Source organism: Monodon monoceros, unplaced genomic scaffold, assembly GCF_005190385.1.
Source record: "Monodon monoceros isolate NGI ecotype Baffin Bay Population unplaced genomic scaffold, NGI_Narwhal_1 Super_Scaffold_21, whole genome shotgun sequence".
NCBI classification, from domain to species: domain Eukaryota; kingdom Metazoa; phylum Chordata; class Mammalia; order Artiodactyla; family Monodontidae; genus Monodon; species Monodon monoceros.
Window position 1 is genome coordinate 70,138,574 of NW_021703778.1, and position 17,376 is coordinate 70,155,949.

Below are 17,376 nucleotides of genomic sequence, written 5' to 3' on the forward strand. Positions count from 1 at the left end.
AGCAGCAGCAACAACCCAGTGGCGAGAATAGCACAGTGAAGATAACATAACAAGCACAGTCTGTGCTTACTATGTGCTAGACTCTATTCTAAGTACACCTATATTAATTTCTTTGATCCTCCCAACAGGCCTATGAGGTGGGTAGCATTATCACCCTTGCTTTATAGAGGAGGAAACTGAGGTACAAAAGATTAAGTAACTCACCCCGAATCACTCTGTGATTACGTAGCAGAGCCAATAAAAGGCTAGCCCTGTGCTGCTCCAGGAGTCTTGGCCAGAGCCAATGGGTATATTTGCCAAGGAATACCTCCTAGCTCAAGGTATGAGATCGCATGGGAAATGACAGATCTGTTGGGCGTTGGAATATACTGCAAGGCAGAGTGGGGTGGAAGGGCATAGTAAACACTCTGTTAATGAATTACTTAAGCAAGGCATCGGATGGCCCACCATCTAACAAGAATGCTGAAAAAGGATTCTTCACTGGTGCAGGGAGAAGCGCGGGGTGGGGGGCAGTTATAATGCACAATCTCTAATGTCTTCTCAAATCTAAATTTCTGTGATTCTACAAATTTCCACATGCACCCACTGCCAGAAAAGTAAAGCTAAAAGAGTCAACCCCATGCATAAATGGAAGAAAATAAGGTACATGTAATAAAAAATGGTTAATAATAAAGGATTTTTTTAAGTTAGGAGGGGAAGACCATGAAGATCTCAGGTCCATACAGGACAGGATGTTAGGAAGTTTCCAGATCTTATAAGGTCAGTCTGCAAACCTTCCTCTAATCTATTATCTTCATGGGAGCTTTGTAGATTAGAAAGGGTATTCCCAGCCACTGTCTCACCTGAGCTGTATAACCACAAGCTTAGGCTTTGCCTCAACCTCCTTCATCTCTATCCTTTCTTCCTCTCTCTCAGTCGTGTTGTAATCACAGTGCTTATTTATGGGAGGCAGAACAAGCTTTATTAAGCCAATTTTATAGAAAAAGAAAGAGGCTTAAAGCTAGGAAGTGACTAGGGCAAAATCACACAACAAATTCGTGGTGAATGGGAACACAGTTAAGATCCTACAATTTTAGCATGTCTCAAAAATCCAGTTCTGGTAAGTCATGTGTTTTCAAACCTCTGCGGGCTCTGAGCCCAGTGCATACAGCAGGCCCTGCATAAAATGCTCACTGACTGAGAGAGGCCTTCCCCCAGGTTTCCTGACCCTTACACCATCTCCTGCCATCTTCCCCTATTGCCTGTTTCATTTCATTTCTACTCTCTGAAGTGTGCTTATGGTCACAAAGTGTGCTATAGATTTGATTTCTACATTGTCATAGGATTATATCAAAGGCAATACATTTTTAAAAGAGGAATTAATTGCTTCGAAAGGAAAAATATTAACGGTGAAAAAACCATGGTTCTATTGCTGAGAAGACAATACAAATAAGCTACTTTGAAGTAAAATAATCTTGTAACTGTAAAGGACAATGTGTTTTCACTGAGGCACCATCTTTCAAAATGTAGGTGATAGCTAAAGCCACAAAGTTTTCTGAATCAGAGACTCAATAGGTTTTTTTTGCTTTTTCTTGTGCATTGTGTCATTGCTGTTTTATTACCTTTACCTTGCTAAATCCCCAGCAACCGGTATTTGGGTACAGCACACACTAGGAACCTCATTTAAAGAAAAGCACATCTCAAACCAACCAAAAAGATAAATCAGTTTTCCTTCTGAAACTCAGTTTTCTTTAGGACCAGCTGCAACCACATTTATAGACATTTAAAGAAAGTGCCTTTTGTATAAAGTAACAGATGGCTGCATTTGAGAATTGTTAAAATTTCAGGATTTAACCATATATGCTGTTCAAAGCCTGTGAGCAGAGGTCACCTCCCAGCAAATTCCTGAAATACAGGCCAAGTTTATCTTAATACTATCAGGCTTCAGAGGCTGCCTTGTCTAGGAACACTTAATTGTTTTTACTTTTAAATTATGTTATCTGATTCTTCACAAATAATATTTAAAGTTTTTTCTGTAAAAGGGATATATACAGTAAGATTTACAAGTTAGGCCTAAAAATAGAAAATAGGGCCATGTGAATTCTGTGGACACCAATGAGCTGGGCCACAAATTTATCCAGGGCTAATTTGTTGCTATGAACATCAAATTTGCCTCTATGATTTTTGTTATTCAGAGCAAAAGGTAAAACAAGATAAATCATGAAGCTCCCATTATCAGCACGGAGCAAGCTTACCTGATCTTCAAGAATGGCAGCATCTCCTGGCTCTATATTTTAAAACAACCAGCTATATATAGAAGTCCTTTGGCTGACATAATGGTCAGTGTTCTCTTATGCCTGATAAAAGCCCTAACCTGTCAAAATTTCAAAAAGCAGTGAAGTTGAACAGAAAGTGGAGTGGTCATCAAGGTACAAACTGTGGACTGTGGGCAGTTAATTCCCCCTGAGGGACTTGCTATAGTCCTCAGGTTCATTGTTTATGTACTGAACGGGCACAGGCGTGATGATCTTTACAGTGTCTTCCTAGTTACGATCAAAACTACCATTCAGGGCTTCCCTGGTGGTGCAGTGGTTGAGAGTCCGCCTGCCGATGCAGGGGACACGTGTCCGCGCCCCGGTCCGGGAAGGTCCCACATGCCGCGGAGCGGCTGTGCCCGTGAGCCATGGCCGCTGAGCCTGCGCGTCCGGAGCCTGTGCTCCGCAACGGGAGAGGCCACAACAGTGACAGGCCCACGTACAGCAAAAAAAAAAAACAAAAAAAACAACTACCATTCATTGAGTCCTACTATACACCAAGCATTGGGCTAAATACTATAGACACAGTATCACGAAGATTCACAACAGTCTGGTGAGGTAGGTCTTATTATGCCCATTTTAAAAATGAGGGAAAGGAAGTTCAGAGAATTGAAACCACTTGCCCAAAGTCTCACAAGACATGGCAGATGCAGGCTCTGAGCCTGAGTCCCTCTGCCAAAGCCTGGGCTCTTTCCTCTTGCTCTAATGGGCACTGTCCACGTGAGCTTGTCCGTTCACCTACCCATGCTTTTCCCCCCAGGAGGCGTGATCGAAGCATACCCACCTTCAGAGAGCGTCACCAACCTGACAGTGGACATGCTGATAGAACCCAATGGGGAAATCAGGATACTGTCAACAGGGGACCAGTTTCATGCCGAAGGCCCCTTCATCTCCTCTGGGACCACTATGCCTCAGACCTCATTGGATCCCCAAGTTCTCAGTTCTTTGTGCCTTCAAATTGGAAATGCTTGTAAAATGAAAAATGTGATTGGTTACTTTTCCATCAACCTGGTGACTTTTATTGATCCAAGGACCATGGAGCAGCAGGTAAGTCGACTTAATGCCGTATGAAATACTGAAATATGTAAAGGCTCCACACCGTCCATGCCTATGCAACAGGGACTGTGAGGGAGCTTCTAAGATTCACTGCTCTTCTGATGACCATGACCATTTACATGGTCCATGGCAATTTGGATGAGACCATGCTTTATGTCTGTAAATACAGGACCAGTGTTACCAAGCAAAGGGCTTGCTGCCCAATGGGTGCAGTAGCCAATACAGTACTATGGCACCAGCTTTTAAGAAAAGAAAAGGCTTTATTGTGAGGTCAGCTGGCAAGGAGACAGGAGGCAAGGCTCAAAGCTGTGGCTCCCTGATCTGGGGTTTGGTCAAGCTTTTACGAGTTAGGGGAAGAGGGCTGGTATGCAGGGAAGGTTTTCACTGAAGGGCGCTGGAATTTGGCCGTTTATGGTGAGGTGTGATAAAGGGGGCTTTAGCACCGGCTCTTCAGGGACAGCAGACCCCTCGCTTCTGTAAGGGCTCTGGCATTCAGGTTCCGGTCATGTCCAGGTCCTTTGGTTTCATGGGAAGAGAGACTTTGCTTTCGGGTGTTGTCTGAGGTCAAAATTTTCTCCTCGGTGCATACTTTGGCTGCATGACTTGTGGTTTTGTTCTGTTGTCTGTGAAAAACAACTCAGTTTCTTGTTAGAAACAGTATAGGGCTAGTTTCAGGCTGGTTCTGCCGATACACCAGGGTCTTCTCATTCGGTACAACTGGAGTTTAAATGACTGCAACTCATTCCAATGGGGCCTCAGTTTGCCCATTAATGCTCTGCCTGTATCTTATTGTGAGACTGCTTTATGCCATCCAGGGAGTGAACCTTTCTAGAATCTGTTCTTAAATAGAAAGTTAATCATTAAAAAGGAGGTAAGAGTTCTTGTTTCTGTTCCTTTTCTTATCAGTAGTTCACCAGCAACTTAGGTCGTCAATTTTTTCTTCTTAAAAAAAGTGTATTGGGAAATATTTCATAAATATAAAAAGGTCTAAATACTAATGTAATGAACCAAGACCACCTCCAGTCCTGTGTACTCCTTGCCAATCCCCCTTGCATGGCCCTTTCTCCTCCCAGAGGTATCCACCATCTTGCAATTAGGACTTTTATTCCTTTTCATATCTTTATGCTTTTACTGCATGTGAATGTGTTACTCAACCATGTTCATTTGCCTGACATGCAGCAAGCCAAAACACTGAAATGCTGACGTTTGTAGCAAAGAAAGGGTTTATTCACAAGGCAGCCAAGCAAGGAGAAAGGAGAACAAGTCTCAAATCTGCCTCAAGGGGCATGAGAGATTTATGGGATAAAGGAGCAAGGTGGTCGTAGGCTTGGGGAGCGACGGGACAGGTGACTGGAAATAAGAGAAAGGTGAGGGAATTGTCATTCTGCACAGGAGTTACTACTAAGCTACGGGCTTCTTCATGGGAGGCGTGTTAAAAAACTGAGGCACTTGGCATGATCTGAGGGTGGAGTTTTCGGCCTTCTGATGTCAAAATGTCACTGAGCTGATACTCGCACATGCCCAGTTGGAGGGTCAGTGGTCCTATCCAGTCTTAACCAGCTCAGCTTGAACTAGACACAGCTGACTCCAAGTTTCTGGGAAACATCTCAGGCAAACATCGTTTAGGCTAAGTGCAGCTTGGAGGACATGCACTTTTTTATAGTAACAATTAAAATGACTTTGATCGGTGAAGGCAGATTACAGGTGTAATGGATTTATATATTTAATATGTGGTTTAATTTTGTTTCTTTTAAAATTTTTATAGATCATAACATCCTATGTATTATTATTCTACAACATGCTTTTACTTATTCAATATTTCATCCACGAGATTCTTCATGTGTACATGTGTGCCTCTGATGTATAATAATTATAGATAATTTTTAATCTCTTTTGCCCCAGAAATTACAATGTTTAAATTCACTACTACTTCATGAGACTTATTTTTCAAAATGTTCAGTTCCTCTTGTATTAGTGTTGGGTGACCACAACTCTGTCTAAAGGATGGAATAACCTCCTGCCTGCCCTCTCCTGATACCCTCTGGCCATCCAACATTGTAAATAGACTTTAGTTGTTTTGTATTCCTTATTCTCAGTTTTGCAATTCTCCATTTCAGTCAGGTGATAGTTTCAAAGTGAGAGTTTATGTTTTGAGCAGTTTTCAGCTTGTTCAATAATCATTTTCCATTTGCATTCCTGAGCCCTCCATTGGTTTTATATTCCTTTCTCAGGCCCACACATGGAAAGAGAAAAGGACAAACTGAAGGGCATTCAGGAATCAACCTGGGGTGGAGTCAGGACAGGAACAATGCCCTCTGGCAAAAGGGCTGGATGGCAAGGAAGCAAGGGGACGAGATGCAGGAGAAGCTGCCCTCTCCAAATGCTTGTCATGAGAAACAAGGATTAAATCTGTGATCCCTGGGGCAGTAGGGAGGATGGAACTATGGGGACAGTTGACTTATGGTTTTTATTTATTCAAGTTTGGTATAGGGAGAGTTGCACGAGGCAATGAGAGGTAACTTCTCCAGACACAGAGCTGGTCCTGTCCCAGAGCTTACTACTGTTCCTAGCTTCTGGACAAAGGTCCCACATTTCACTTGGCTGGTCCCATGTGCCTTGACAGGCTTTGCTCGCCCTAACTCCCCCTCTTTTTCTCTCTTTTTCAACCCCTTACTCATCATATTACCTCCTGCCACAGGGATTTTACACATGCTGCCCCTCTGCCTAAAATGTTCTTGCCTCTTCTCTTTTACCTAGTTAACCCCCTTCGCATCCATCATATTTCAGCTCCAGCCACACTTTCTTAGGGAAGCCTCCCCCGAACTTCCTGACAAAGTCAAATTCCCCTGTTTTAGGTTCTCCTATCATCATGTACCTCTCCTTTATACCACTTGCTTTTGTTACAATTTAAGACTTATTTACATGATTACCTGATTAAAGCTGTCTCCCCCTGTACAGTATAAGCTCCCTGCGGAGATATATTATGTCTCTTTTTGCTCCCCATTCAATTCTCAGCACTATCTCTGCCCCAGCACAGAGTAGGTGTTCAGTAAATTATTTTTTGAAAGAATGAATGAATGAATAATAGAGGTATTCTAGCAGATGTTGGATGGTGGTGTTAAGGCTTTTAGAGAAGAGTTCAGAGATTAGTTGATGGGTGGGATAAATGAATATTAACCCAAGATTCCCTGATTTTTTTTTTTTTTTTTTTTTTTTTTCGGTACGCGGGCCTCTCACTGTTGTGGCCTCTCCCGTTGCGGAGCACAGGCTCTGGACGTGCAGGCCCAGCGGCCACGGCTCACGGGCCCAGCCGCTCCGCAGCATGTGGGATCTTCCCGGACCGGGGCATGAACCTGTGTTCCCTGCATCGGCAGGCGGACTCTCAACCACTGCGCCACCAGGGAAGCCCGATTCTCTGATTTTATCATACTAATACTTCACCTTGTCTCTTCCTGTTAATATTTGAGTATATGGCCATTCGTGTTACAATTTTCAGTAGAACATTGGAAGAAGTTCTCAGTGAGCACACCAAAAGGAGTTTCTACATTGGCAAGGGAAGTACATTAACTCTCTGTATGTAATAGATTATTTGCAAAATCACGTGTATATATTCTTGCCATTTTGCAACTGACATCACTTCAGAAAACACTGTATTTTCTCTTCTCACTGACATGCATTGTGGTGCCAATGAAGAGACTGGCATATTATCAACCTGTCATTTTTGCCAATCTAACAGGGGAAAAAAATGGCATCTTGTTTTCCTCAGTATTTCTTTGATTATTAGTGAGGATGAACATCTGTACTATATCTGTTGGCCATTTATATATCTTGACTTAATTGCCCTATCGTATCTTTTGCCCCTTTTAAATTGGACTATAATACAAATGCTGGTTTGTAGTTCTTTGTATATAGGAAACTCTTATCCTTTAACTGTTATACATGTTACAAACATCTTCTCCAGATTGTCACTTGTGGCTTTTCTTTCTTTTTTCCAGCCATGTTTCTCCACCATAAAAATCACTGTTTTTTCCTTTGTAATTGATTAGTAATATTTTATGGAAAGGTGTTCCAAGGAATAATGTCTTATTCCTCATCAAATTTCCACACAAAACTTAGTATCCATTGCCAACTTTCTCCTGAGTCAGCCACCATGATGACAGTGGTAATTTTCTATTTCCATCATTCTTTCTACATAGATTAGTTGGAAATCTACTGCAAGGAAGAGTTTTTCCTTCTCCATCTTTCGTTTACGTATGTAGGCACGTATGTATTTATACCAGTTTAAACCTGTGAGGTTCTAGTCTCTTAAGTCAGTTGTATTTTGACACTTTCATCATTTTGATGCTCAAGTTGTCCCAGATTTGGCTAGTGGGAGACCCTTCAGTGTGGCCCTTGTGTTCTTTTGTTGTGTCCCCATCATTCTTTGAGCGTTGTCTTACTTGCTAGCACAATGAGATGTTCCAGGTTCATTTTGCATTTTCTCTGACAGACCTAGGATCAGGCCAAGAGCTTTGGGTCCTTTTAGTGGAGGATGGTATTAAGGTCTGGGCTCTTAGTGCTATCATTGCTACTGGAGTGCCATTGTCTGGCCTCTCTCAGTGGACAGAGCTAGAAAATATATGTTTTATGTATGTATGATACACATACACACAAACATATACATACATATATACATACATGCATGCACCTATAACCATTTCTATATCTATCAGTGTATATATTTTTAAACCATGCATTCCTGCCAATATCTCTAATTCTAATTTAACACTTCAAGATTATTTCTAGACTTCCCTTTTTCCACACTTACAAATAAATACTTTCTCCAACAGTGAGAAACCTGTTTCTTTATCTTCAATATATTTACTTATTTACTCAGTCAATTTATTTATTTCTTCAATGTAACCGATCTCCCAACCAGTCCTGCTGTCTTCTTCACTTAGCACAGCTGCAGTTGGTACTGAACCCTGTCATTTGTGTTTTAAGTTTATTTGTAATGCTCTTCATCAGACTACAGTTTCAAATAGTCAAATCTAGCCCCTTTTCTAAATTACTATGTTACCTTGAGCTTTTCACTTGCTTTCTATCATCTTCAGTTTTATCAGCTATAAAATGAGTCAGTTAGCTTATTTGACTTCTGAGTTCAAAAATTATTTCAATAATATTTGCATAGTATTTTTGTATTAAAAATTTAATAATAGTAAGAGTCCACTTTTTAGAAATATCACAAGGAAATAATCATAAATATTTATGTACACATATATTAATCACATTACTGAGGGAAGTAAAAAACTTCAAATAGACTAAATTCTAATAGAGAATTTGTTAAGCAAATTCTGATAGATGAATAGAATCAAGTGCTATGAAAACAGTAAAACTAAAGTTTTGAATAATATTTAACAAGAAACTCTACATAGAACAGTGGAGTGGCAAAATACAGATTCTAAAACAATATATGTAATATGATAACAATTTTATAAAAAGAAAAAACATATATGCAGAGCAAAAAGAACCTAAAGAAACACACTAAGATGTTACAAGTCATTATTTCTGGGTTAGAGGATTGAGGGTATGATAGGCAGAGTAAGGGCACTGCAAACATGTTCATGTCCTAATTTCTGAAGCTGGTGAAGGTTACCACACATGGTAACATGTGTACGTAATTAACCTAGTAATCTTGAGATGGGAAGATATTCTTGGATTATGCAGGTGAACAATGTAATCACAAGGGTTCTGCTGGCTTTGAAAATGGAGGAAGTGACCATGAGCCACGGAATGCAGGTGACCTCTAGAAGCTGAAAGGGGCAAGGAAACAAATTCTCCTCTAGAGCCTCCAGGGGGAATGAAGCCCCCTGACACCACGACTTTAGCCCAGTGAGACTTCTCATCTTTGACCCTTTAAGCTACTAAATGTACAGCAGTTTGTTACAGCAGCAATAGGAAACTAGTACAGAGAGTTATTTCTGTTTTGTTGTTTATGCTTTCTCCATTTGCATTCTCAAAAGTAAGCATGTATCTGTAGTCAGAAAAATATATATAAATAATGATAATCACAAATAATGATCATTATAAAGCACTTTCACATACATGACCCTACTTATGTCCACACGTGTCTTGCAACAGAGGTGGGAGGCAGAAAGATGAGGTGACTGAGTCCATCTCAAAATCTTGCTGTCTGGCCCCAACTGGTCCCCCATAACTTACCATGCTGTCATAATAAGAGCAGAGGGGGCTGGGAGACAAAGAAAGATGGATAAAATGACAGTGGTGCACCAAGGACAGGCCCACTATTGTGGATCAGTCCAGATAAGAATATGGAAAATCTTGTCCAGACTTGAGATGAGAATGAGGTTTTAGGGTAGCAGAATGGAGGAAGAGTTTTGGAAATGTAGGGTTTAAATATTGGGAACGTCAGGGTCACTGGGAATAAAAGGAAAAGAGCCAGTCCCTGGGAAATGGAGCTGGTAAGAGCATAGTACAAAACCACTCCCGATAGTGGACATATGTCCAAGATTCCAGTACCCTAGGAATGGGGAAACGCCAAGCTTTCAGAGCCTGTGCAGAATACATGGAGCTATAAGGTAGTCATTTTGGAGATCTGGCCTTCCCACATGAGGATGACGGGAGGGATCCAACCCTTACACAAAGAGCAGCAAAAGCTATTTCCATGCCCCAATGGGTCCTGGAGCAAGAGCCCTTGATGGGCAAAATCTACTCGGTTCCACGAGGGACGTGAAGCACCTGCCAAAGGCTTCAGATTGAAAAGACACTGACATGTTCATTGAACAAATACCTCCCCAGGGTCTACTCAGTCCCTATGCTGCATGCTGAGGGAACAGAGATAAACAAGACATGTTCTCTATCACAAGGAAGCTCATTTCATATCCATCACCCAATTCCATTTGATACACAAGCACACAATTGTTTTGTACTCTTACTGGTTCTTAGGCATAAACATTGCCTCCATGAGATTTGTAAAGCCTCTAGAAAATGCACTGGTCCTTGCATTTTTTACCTAGTCGTAACGTCTAACACAATGATAGTTACATGATAGCCAATTGATGAATGGACTTTGGGAACTGCTAGAACATCCAGATCTGTTGAGCTTATTTATATTCACTTTTGGGAAATTCTAAAGGAAAGAACAAGTGTTTATTGAGCATCTAGTATGTACAAGACATTATGGTAGTTACAACAGAGGCTGCTAAGATGCAAAAGAAGTGGAAGTGCCTGCCCTTAGGGAGTTCAAAATCTAGCTGGGGAGAAACACTTGAAAAATGAATTACAAGGAAAAGCTTAGGTGACAACTACATAGAACAATGAAAGAGACATCAAAAAGGCAATGCCAGTTTAACTGCCTTCTGTTTGGAGCAATAAAGAAAGGTTTTTACAGAGTAGGTGGGATTTGAGCTGAAAGATAATTAGGATTTGAAAGAGGGTAAAAAAGAGTGTATTCCAAGTGGGAAAGATGCTCTGAAGGGTAGTGGTAGAAATGTACAAAACACATTTGGGAAAAAAATGATGATCTAAGTCTTACAAACATCATGACTGACTTGCCTCATGTAAATATGCATTTATGTATTACTCTCCGTGGATCACGAAGGAACTCCCCTATATATCACTCTCCAGTTCCTTTTATGTAAAGTCACTAAACAAATAGATGGGCAAAGGTGCTTTCTGTTGAAATCCCCAGGTTAAAAACTCCTTTGTTGTTAGATAATTGTAAACTTTTGAAATAGCTATCTCTGTTAAGAGCATCGACAGTTATTAACTTTTTAAAGGAAAGGAAATCCAATTTTGAAAAAAGAGTTTAGATAAAAAACAGCTGCAGGCTCCTAGCAATGGCCCTTCCTGGATACATAGTAGCTACGGAAGGAAACGAGACTTGTTACAAAGCACAAACTATGAAGAAAGACAAAAATGGAAAGCCCTGATGTATATAAGAGAATGTCTCATATATTCTGAAAACTGTTTCTAAGAGTTTCTAAATACAAATGTATCAGCCTAGAATAGAAAAAAAAAAAAAAAGAGATAGCTGAAAATATTTTCATTATGATGGATAGGGGGTTCTGGCCCCAGCCTTTACATTTAGCAGTTGTGATACTTTAGGCAACTCACTGGACATCTCTGAGCCTCGTTTTTTCATTCACAAATGGTGAATCCCTCCCCTCCTTACCACAGGGTGTTCTGAGAGGCTGAGCAGATATAAGGTGCTGTTCTTATTAAATCAAACAGCATAATCACATGTAAAACTGTCACCTGAGGCCTCAGCAGGTTCTCAAACTGTGAGTGGAATCTGAATTGAATTAGCATTGTTTTTAAAAGTCAGTGAACATTATCATCTCAAAGTGATATATAAGCATCAAAAGTGAATATATTTATTTCAGAGAGTAGAAAAACCAAGGTCTACAGAATATCGTAATTCCTTCCTATTCATTGCTATATACCCAGCACCTAGCACTACATCTAGCATATAGTAGATCCACAATAAATATTTATTAAATGAATGAAAGAATACTTCTCTCCAAGCTCCCCCCTAGTATTCTCATTTGCAAAATCTCCCTATCTCTGTCTTCAAGATATACAAGGTATTCACCAAGGGACCTCAATGAGATTTAGTTTTTCTCTTTAGGGAAGGTATTTTATTTATATGTAAGAAGGTTAACAGGGTATATCTAAATTAAAATTTATAGGCCTTTAGTGTAAACAGAAATGCTTGTTATTCAGTGTTTTTTAAATGCCATAATAGACACATTGTAAATCACAAGTTAATACCTAGTGAAGGGAAAATAGATCCCAAGGGTTTTGAAGTGTTAAAGTAAAAGACCTGTCCCTTTAAAAGGTCTACATCCTTGTGTCAATGAAAGAGACATGTAATATACAAGTAATAATAATGATGATGGTGGGGATGATGACTTCTGCAATGAACACAAAGGCAATGATGACAATAATTTTTATAGTGAAAATTACAATTCTGTTTCTTAACACTAATAGCGCAGGTAAACTAGTGACCAGCTTTGCTATATACAATCTTACCGTATGTGACTGTCCTTAAATGTTGGGTTAACCCCCTTACACTGTAAACCTTAACCTTCAGAAAGATTGAACCCAAGCCTAAACATCAGCTCTTGGGTAGGACTTTGGTTGGTCTACAAAGAATAGACCCAGTTCCTCTGTTTATGTCTACTCGCCCCACCCAGGACTTCTTTAGATGACTGCTCTCGCCGTGGAGATCCTTGCTTCCTTTTGAATGAAACCCAGGCACTTCTCTCTGGACTTGGAGGTCTTTAACTAAATTTAATCACCAGAAACATTGCCAAGGAAGGGCAAATGTGCGCATTCACACTGCATCCTGAACTTTTCAGGAGGTGCCACGGTTCTGTAGGACTCAGGAGGTCCGCAGGTAGGGAGAAAGGAAAAGTCTCTGTGCTGATGCTAAGACAGACCAAAACATTCTCCACATACATGTGGTTACAACTTGTCCACCAGCATCACAAAAACAAGCTGAGTGGCCCTTTCCTACTTCCAGCTGTCACCTGTGGTCAAGGCTTTTTGTGTGATAAATTTTCCGTTTCTAAACTGTCCTTAGCATTCATTTTAATTTTATTTTATCTGAACCATATGGTTGAGGTGACAAAGTACAGGGTAATTTGCTCTAGGTCTCACCTATTTCTTAAAACAACCCTGAACCATCCCTCTCCCACCATGTGGCACTAATTGCTTTTCTCACTGATCATGTCCAAGGTACTCTCTAGAACAAGCAAACTGACCTGCTTAGTGACTCCCATATTCAATAAAGACATTCTCATCCTGCCTGCCACGTGCCACCTTCATTCCTACAATTGGCCTTTCCTTTCTTTTCTATCAATATACAACTTCCCTTCTTTCGAAACATGTTTCAAAATCCAACTCCTCGTGGAAACCCCCCTTAATTAATCCCCCTTCAGTGCCACTTCATTCTCTAGCTTCTCAGAGCTGAGGTAGAGTACTGACAGCCAGAGTACTTATTAATGATAATATCAACTATTTATTGAAGTTTTGTCACGTACCAGACATTCTGTTATGTATTTTACATGTAGTGTCCCTAATCCTCACGCCTGAAAAGTGAGTACTATTATCTCTAATTTACAAATGAGGAAACTGAGGCTAGAGTGACATGTTCAAGGTCACAGGGCAACTAAGTGGCAAATCCGGGGTTCAAACCATGATTTAGCTGCCTGCTGAGCCCATGCTCCTTCTCTCACAGCAGATATTCCCCACGGTACTGCACTGAATTGATGGTGACTTCCTTTGTAAGTCTCTCCCCCCTCCTCAACCACCATCACCAAAGAAAATGTATGTTCCTCTTGTATATCCTCAATATGCTTGTTGAATTGAGTCGAACAGCTTAAAGCCAGAAAACACATCTCCTATTTTTTTTTTAATATATTCCATCCTTGTGCTCAGCGCATAAGGTAATCATTAAATGTTAATGACGAAGCGAAATGGAATAAAATCAGTGTTGTGGTAGCCATTTTTAAGCTTTAAGAGTTTAAATGAGCAAGCCCGTACATAGCACCACAGCTGGGAGCGCCATATTGCCATTAAGCCAGAAGGTGGATTCATGGGATGGGAACATTGAAAACAGACACCACAAGAATGGTTAAGTCAGCTCTCCAAACCACTTTCTACAAGTAGCTACTGCTTTTCCCTCCATAATAATTTCACAATGATTAACCTGCTAGGTGAAAATTCCCAGGCAAAAACCTGAGTGTCAGAGGAGTTTAGAATAACCACTGAGTAACAGGCTAAGGTTGGAGGTGATGTGGACAGAGGTAGACTCATTCCCATCTAGCTGGTCAGAAATGTAAGAGAACTGCCATCTAGATTTCTATTATGGGCTTTATCTTTCAGAATAAATGCCCTTTTTTTAAAATTATTAGATTTATGAAATCCAATCTCACATTCCAACACATATGGATATCAAAATGTGTATTTGGTGAGGAATAGTATCTTATGTTATCAATTTCTGCTTCCTTTGCTCATAGCACAAAATCCTACTTTTTGCTAAAACCTTACTTTGTAGCTTTTTAACTTAATTAAATATATAGGCAATTACTGACACCATCTGTCTTCATAGAAAAAGAACAAGAAGTGACACAAAAGACTGGGACTCTGAAGGGAATCTTTAGCAAACAAATTCTTCTAGCTCTGCTACAGTAATATTTATTTTTAGGAGTCCTTATATTATTTTAAATCATTTATGCTTTTTAGAAATAATGAATTTGAGCTATACTTAAAATGTGGTGGCTTTGGTATGATTTTTTTTTAAAGAAAATATCAAGTAATCCATTGCTTTTTCAGTAAAACAAAAACTTAAACATGCTGTTGAACATCTGTTACTAGTACGTCTAACACAGCACTTAAAATCCTTTAAGATCCCTGAAAACCTTTATAAAGTTACATGAATCTTTTGCATAAATAGAACTGTTTTAACAATATGTATATTCCTTTAAACATATATTTTGCTTTCTTAAACATAAGATTCATTGTGTTGCCTAGCATTCCAAGCCCTTATAAATACATAAATGAAATGGCTTCACTTTTTGAGGGAGTCAGTCTTCCCCTATCATGCCACATTCCTAGCCCACTCTAGAGTACTACTTATTTATGTCTGTTTTTTAAACCTTATGCAATTTCTTCACAAAAGTCTTAACATGTAAATAATATCAAACCAACCCATTGAAACTTGAACAGGATAAGTCAGGAACCAATACAAAATAAAAGTCCAAATAAAATAACAGAATTCCCCTCCCATGAGGAGCACATTGTCAGGAAATGCAAAGGGATTATAGAGAAAAGTCACACGTGGCTCCAAGAAGAGCATGGAATTGGCAGTTACCACCAAGGAGGACAACTGGGTTTTTCTGCAGGTCTTCCCTGAACTGAAAGGAGCAGGTTTTGAACCCCTTGTTTCAGCTACTAAGAGCCCCACCCTCCATAAGTAGAAGTGTGTATAAGAGGACAGCTCTAATGAGGCTCAATATAAAAAAGACACTTTTCAAAGAAATAACTGTAAGACCTCTCTACTCATATTAAACAATTATGGTATACCAAAGAATGTGCTGTCTCAGATTTGGGGTGAAAATATCAATATATATATTTTGTATTTTTTATTCACTTGTTGATGAAGGAAATATGAAGAAAGTGATTTCACAATAACTTGTGATTGTGGAGCCCTAAAGCTCCACCCATATGTTTCTGGAAAGTGCCACAGGACTTCTTTTGATCACAGGTAGGAACCTCGGCTTTTTGCTTACACTGAAGGACAATATTTCTTTGTCTTTTTTTAAAATATAAATTTATTTACTTATTTATTTATTTTTGGCTGCGTTGGGTCTTTGTTGCTGCATGCGGGCTTTCTCTAGTTGCAGCGAGTGGGGGCAACTCTTCGTTGCAGTGCACAGGCTTCTCACTGCGGTGGCTTCTCTTGTTGCAGAGCACGGGCTCTAGGCATACAGGCTTCAGTAGCTGTGGCACACGGGGTCATGTCTAGTTCCCAGACCAGGGATTGAACCCATGTCCCCTACATTGGCAGGCAGATTATTAACCACTGTGCCACCAGGGAAGTCCCCCTATTTGTTTGTCTTTATAAAGCTCTTTCATTATAGGCTCTCAAAGTGCTTTACAGACAAATAATGGGGAAGGTGAGGCAGAAAGGTGTTACGTGGCTTGCCCAAAGTTCCACGGTAAATCACAGGCCTTTCTCTGGCTTCAGAACCACCGAGTAATTGGTGGAGATTCTGGATGTGACTGCCAGCAGCATGGTGCTCTCTCACTTCTACCAAGCATTTGTTTCCCTGCCAGGTGGAGAGTAATCTCCAAGATCAAGCATGGGAAGAAAACCTGGACGTCAGAGCCAGGCAAACTTGGACCTTAATCCTAGCCCTGCCACTTAGCTGTGGAACTTGGGCAGGTTTCTGGGTTCCTTGAGCCTCCACTTACACTTCTGTAAAATGGGGGTGTTAATATCTACTTCACAAGGTTGTTGTGAGGATGACATGAGAAAATACCAGAGTGCCTTGTACATAATAGACCCTTAATATACATTAATTCCCCTTCCTCTTTCCTTCCCCAAGTCTCCCTCCTAGAGCCTGTCCTCCATGTGGTCAAGTAGGCATCTTTCTAAATATTGCTGCCATCAACAAAGACAGCATATTAGCTTGATAGGGTGCCAAATCTTTCAAACACCAGAGTCTGTAGACAACAAAGGCAAAGTCGTGGAATCCAGATTCATCTCTCAGATAACCAAATCCAAAAGGTTCCATTACGGTAAACAGCCCTCTACCATCACCAAATTAGTCATGACTCACTGTATTATTGGATTAACTCGATGTCACTATGGAGGGCATAGGGCTTGGGGGGCACCCAAAACCACAGAAGGCAGGCTGAGGCATTGGGGGGCCCTCAAATGAGCAACAGGATGGAGGAAGGGAAGCAGATGTGTTTAAGACAAAGCTTCCTTTGTGCCCACTTGCCTGACCAGCCCTGCCTCTCTTCTGGATTTGACCACACTCAGCCCCACTCAGTACAGGAGCTGATACAAAGTGAAAGCCTGCAGTGGAAAGTCAGAGGAAGTATTTTGCCTGTCACAGAAAAGTGACACTGCATCCCCAGACCTAACTGAGTCTTTTTGACAGATGCTAATATATTATCCCTTCCAGCCCATGGCTGCTTGTTGAGATCCAGGTACTAACCCTTGCTGAGTGCTAGTTTGCTTTAGTGTATAAGGCATGTATTTTTTACCCACACGTGGAAAAGCTTTTTAAAGTGTAGACTTGAAGAATACCTAGAATAAATTCAGAGGGCAGTCTGGGAGGTGGTTTCTCAGAGTCTCCCTCATTCAGTCATGATTTCCACATGCAACTAGATTCAAACAAGTGGCCATACAAATTGTGGAGGTGTCCGCCTTAGAATGGGTTTCCTGGAGACTGGGATATATGTGTGTGTGTGTGTGTGTGTGTGTGTGTGTGTGTGTGTGTGTGTGTGT

General features: G+C 40.5%; 1 protein-coding gene across 7 annotated transcripts in view; it reads left to right on the forward strand.

Annotated features, from left to right (window-relative positions):
• The window catches only part of IQCH (IQ motif containing H), a 210,626-nt gene that overhangs the window by 156,857 nt on the left and 36,393 nt on the right, over positions 1-17,376 (forward strand). For all 7 annotated transcript variants that reach the window (XM_029236988.1, XM_029236989.1, XM_029236990.1 and 4 more), the window contains one exon: positions 3,055-3,341. In XM_029236988.1, coding sequence (XP_029092821.1) covers positions 3,055-3,341 — 287 coding nt within the window. The remainder of the gene's footprint in view (positions 1-3,054; positions 3,342-17,376) is intronic.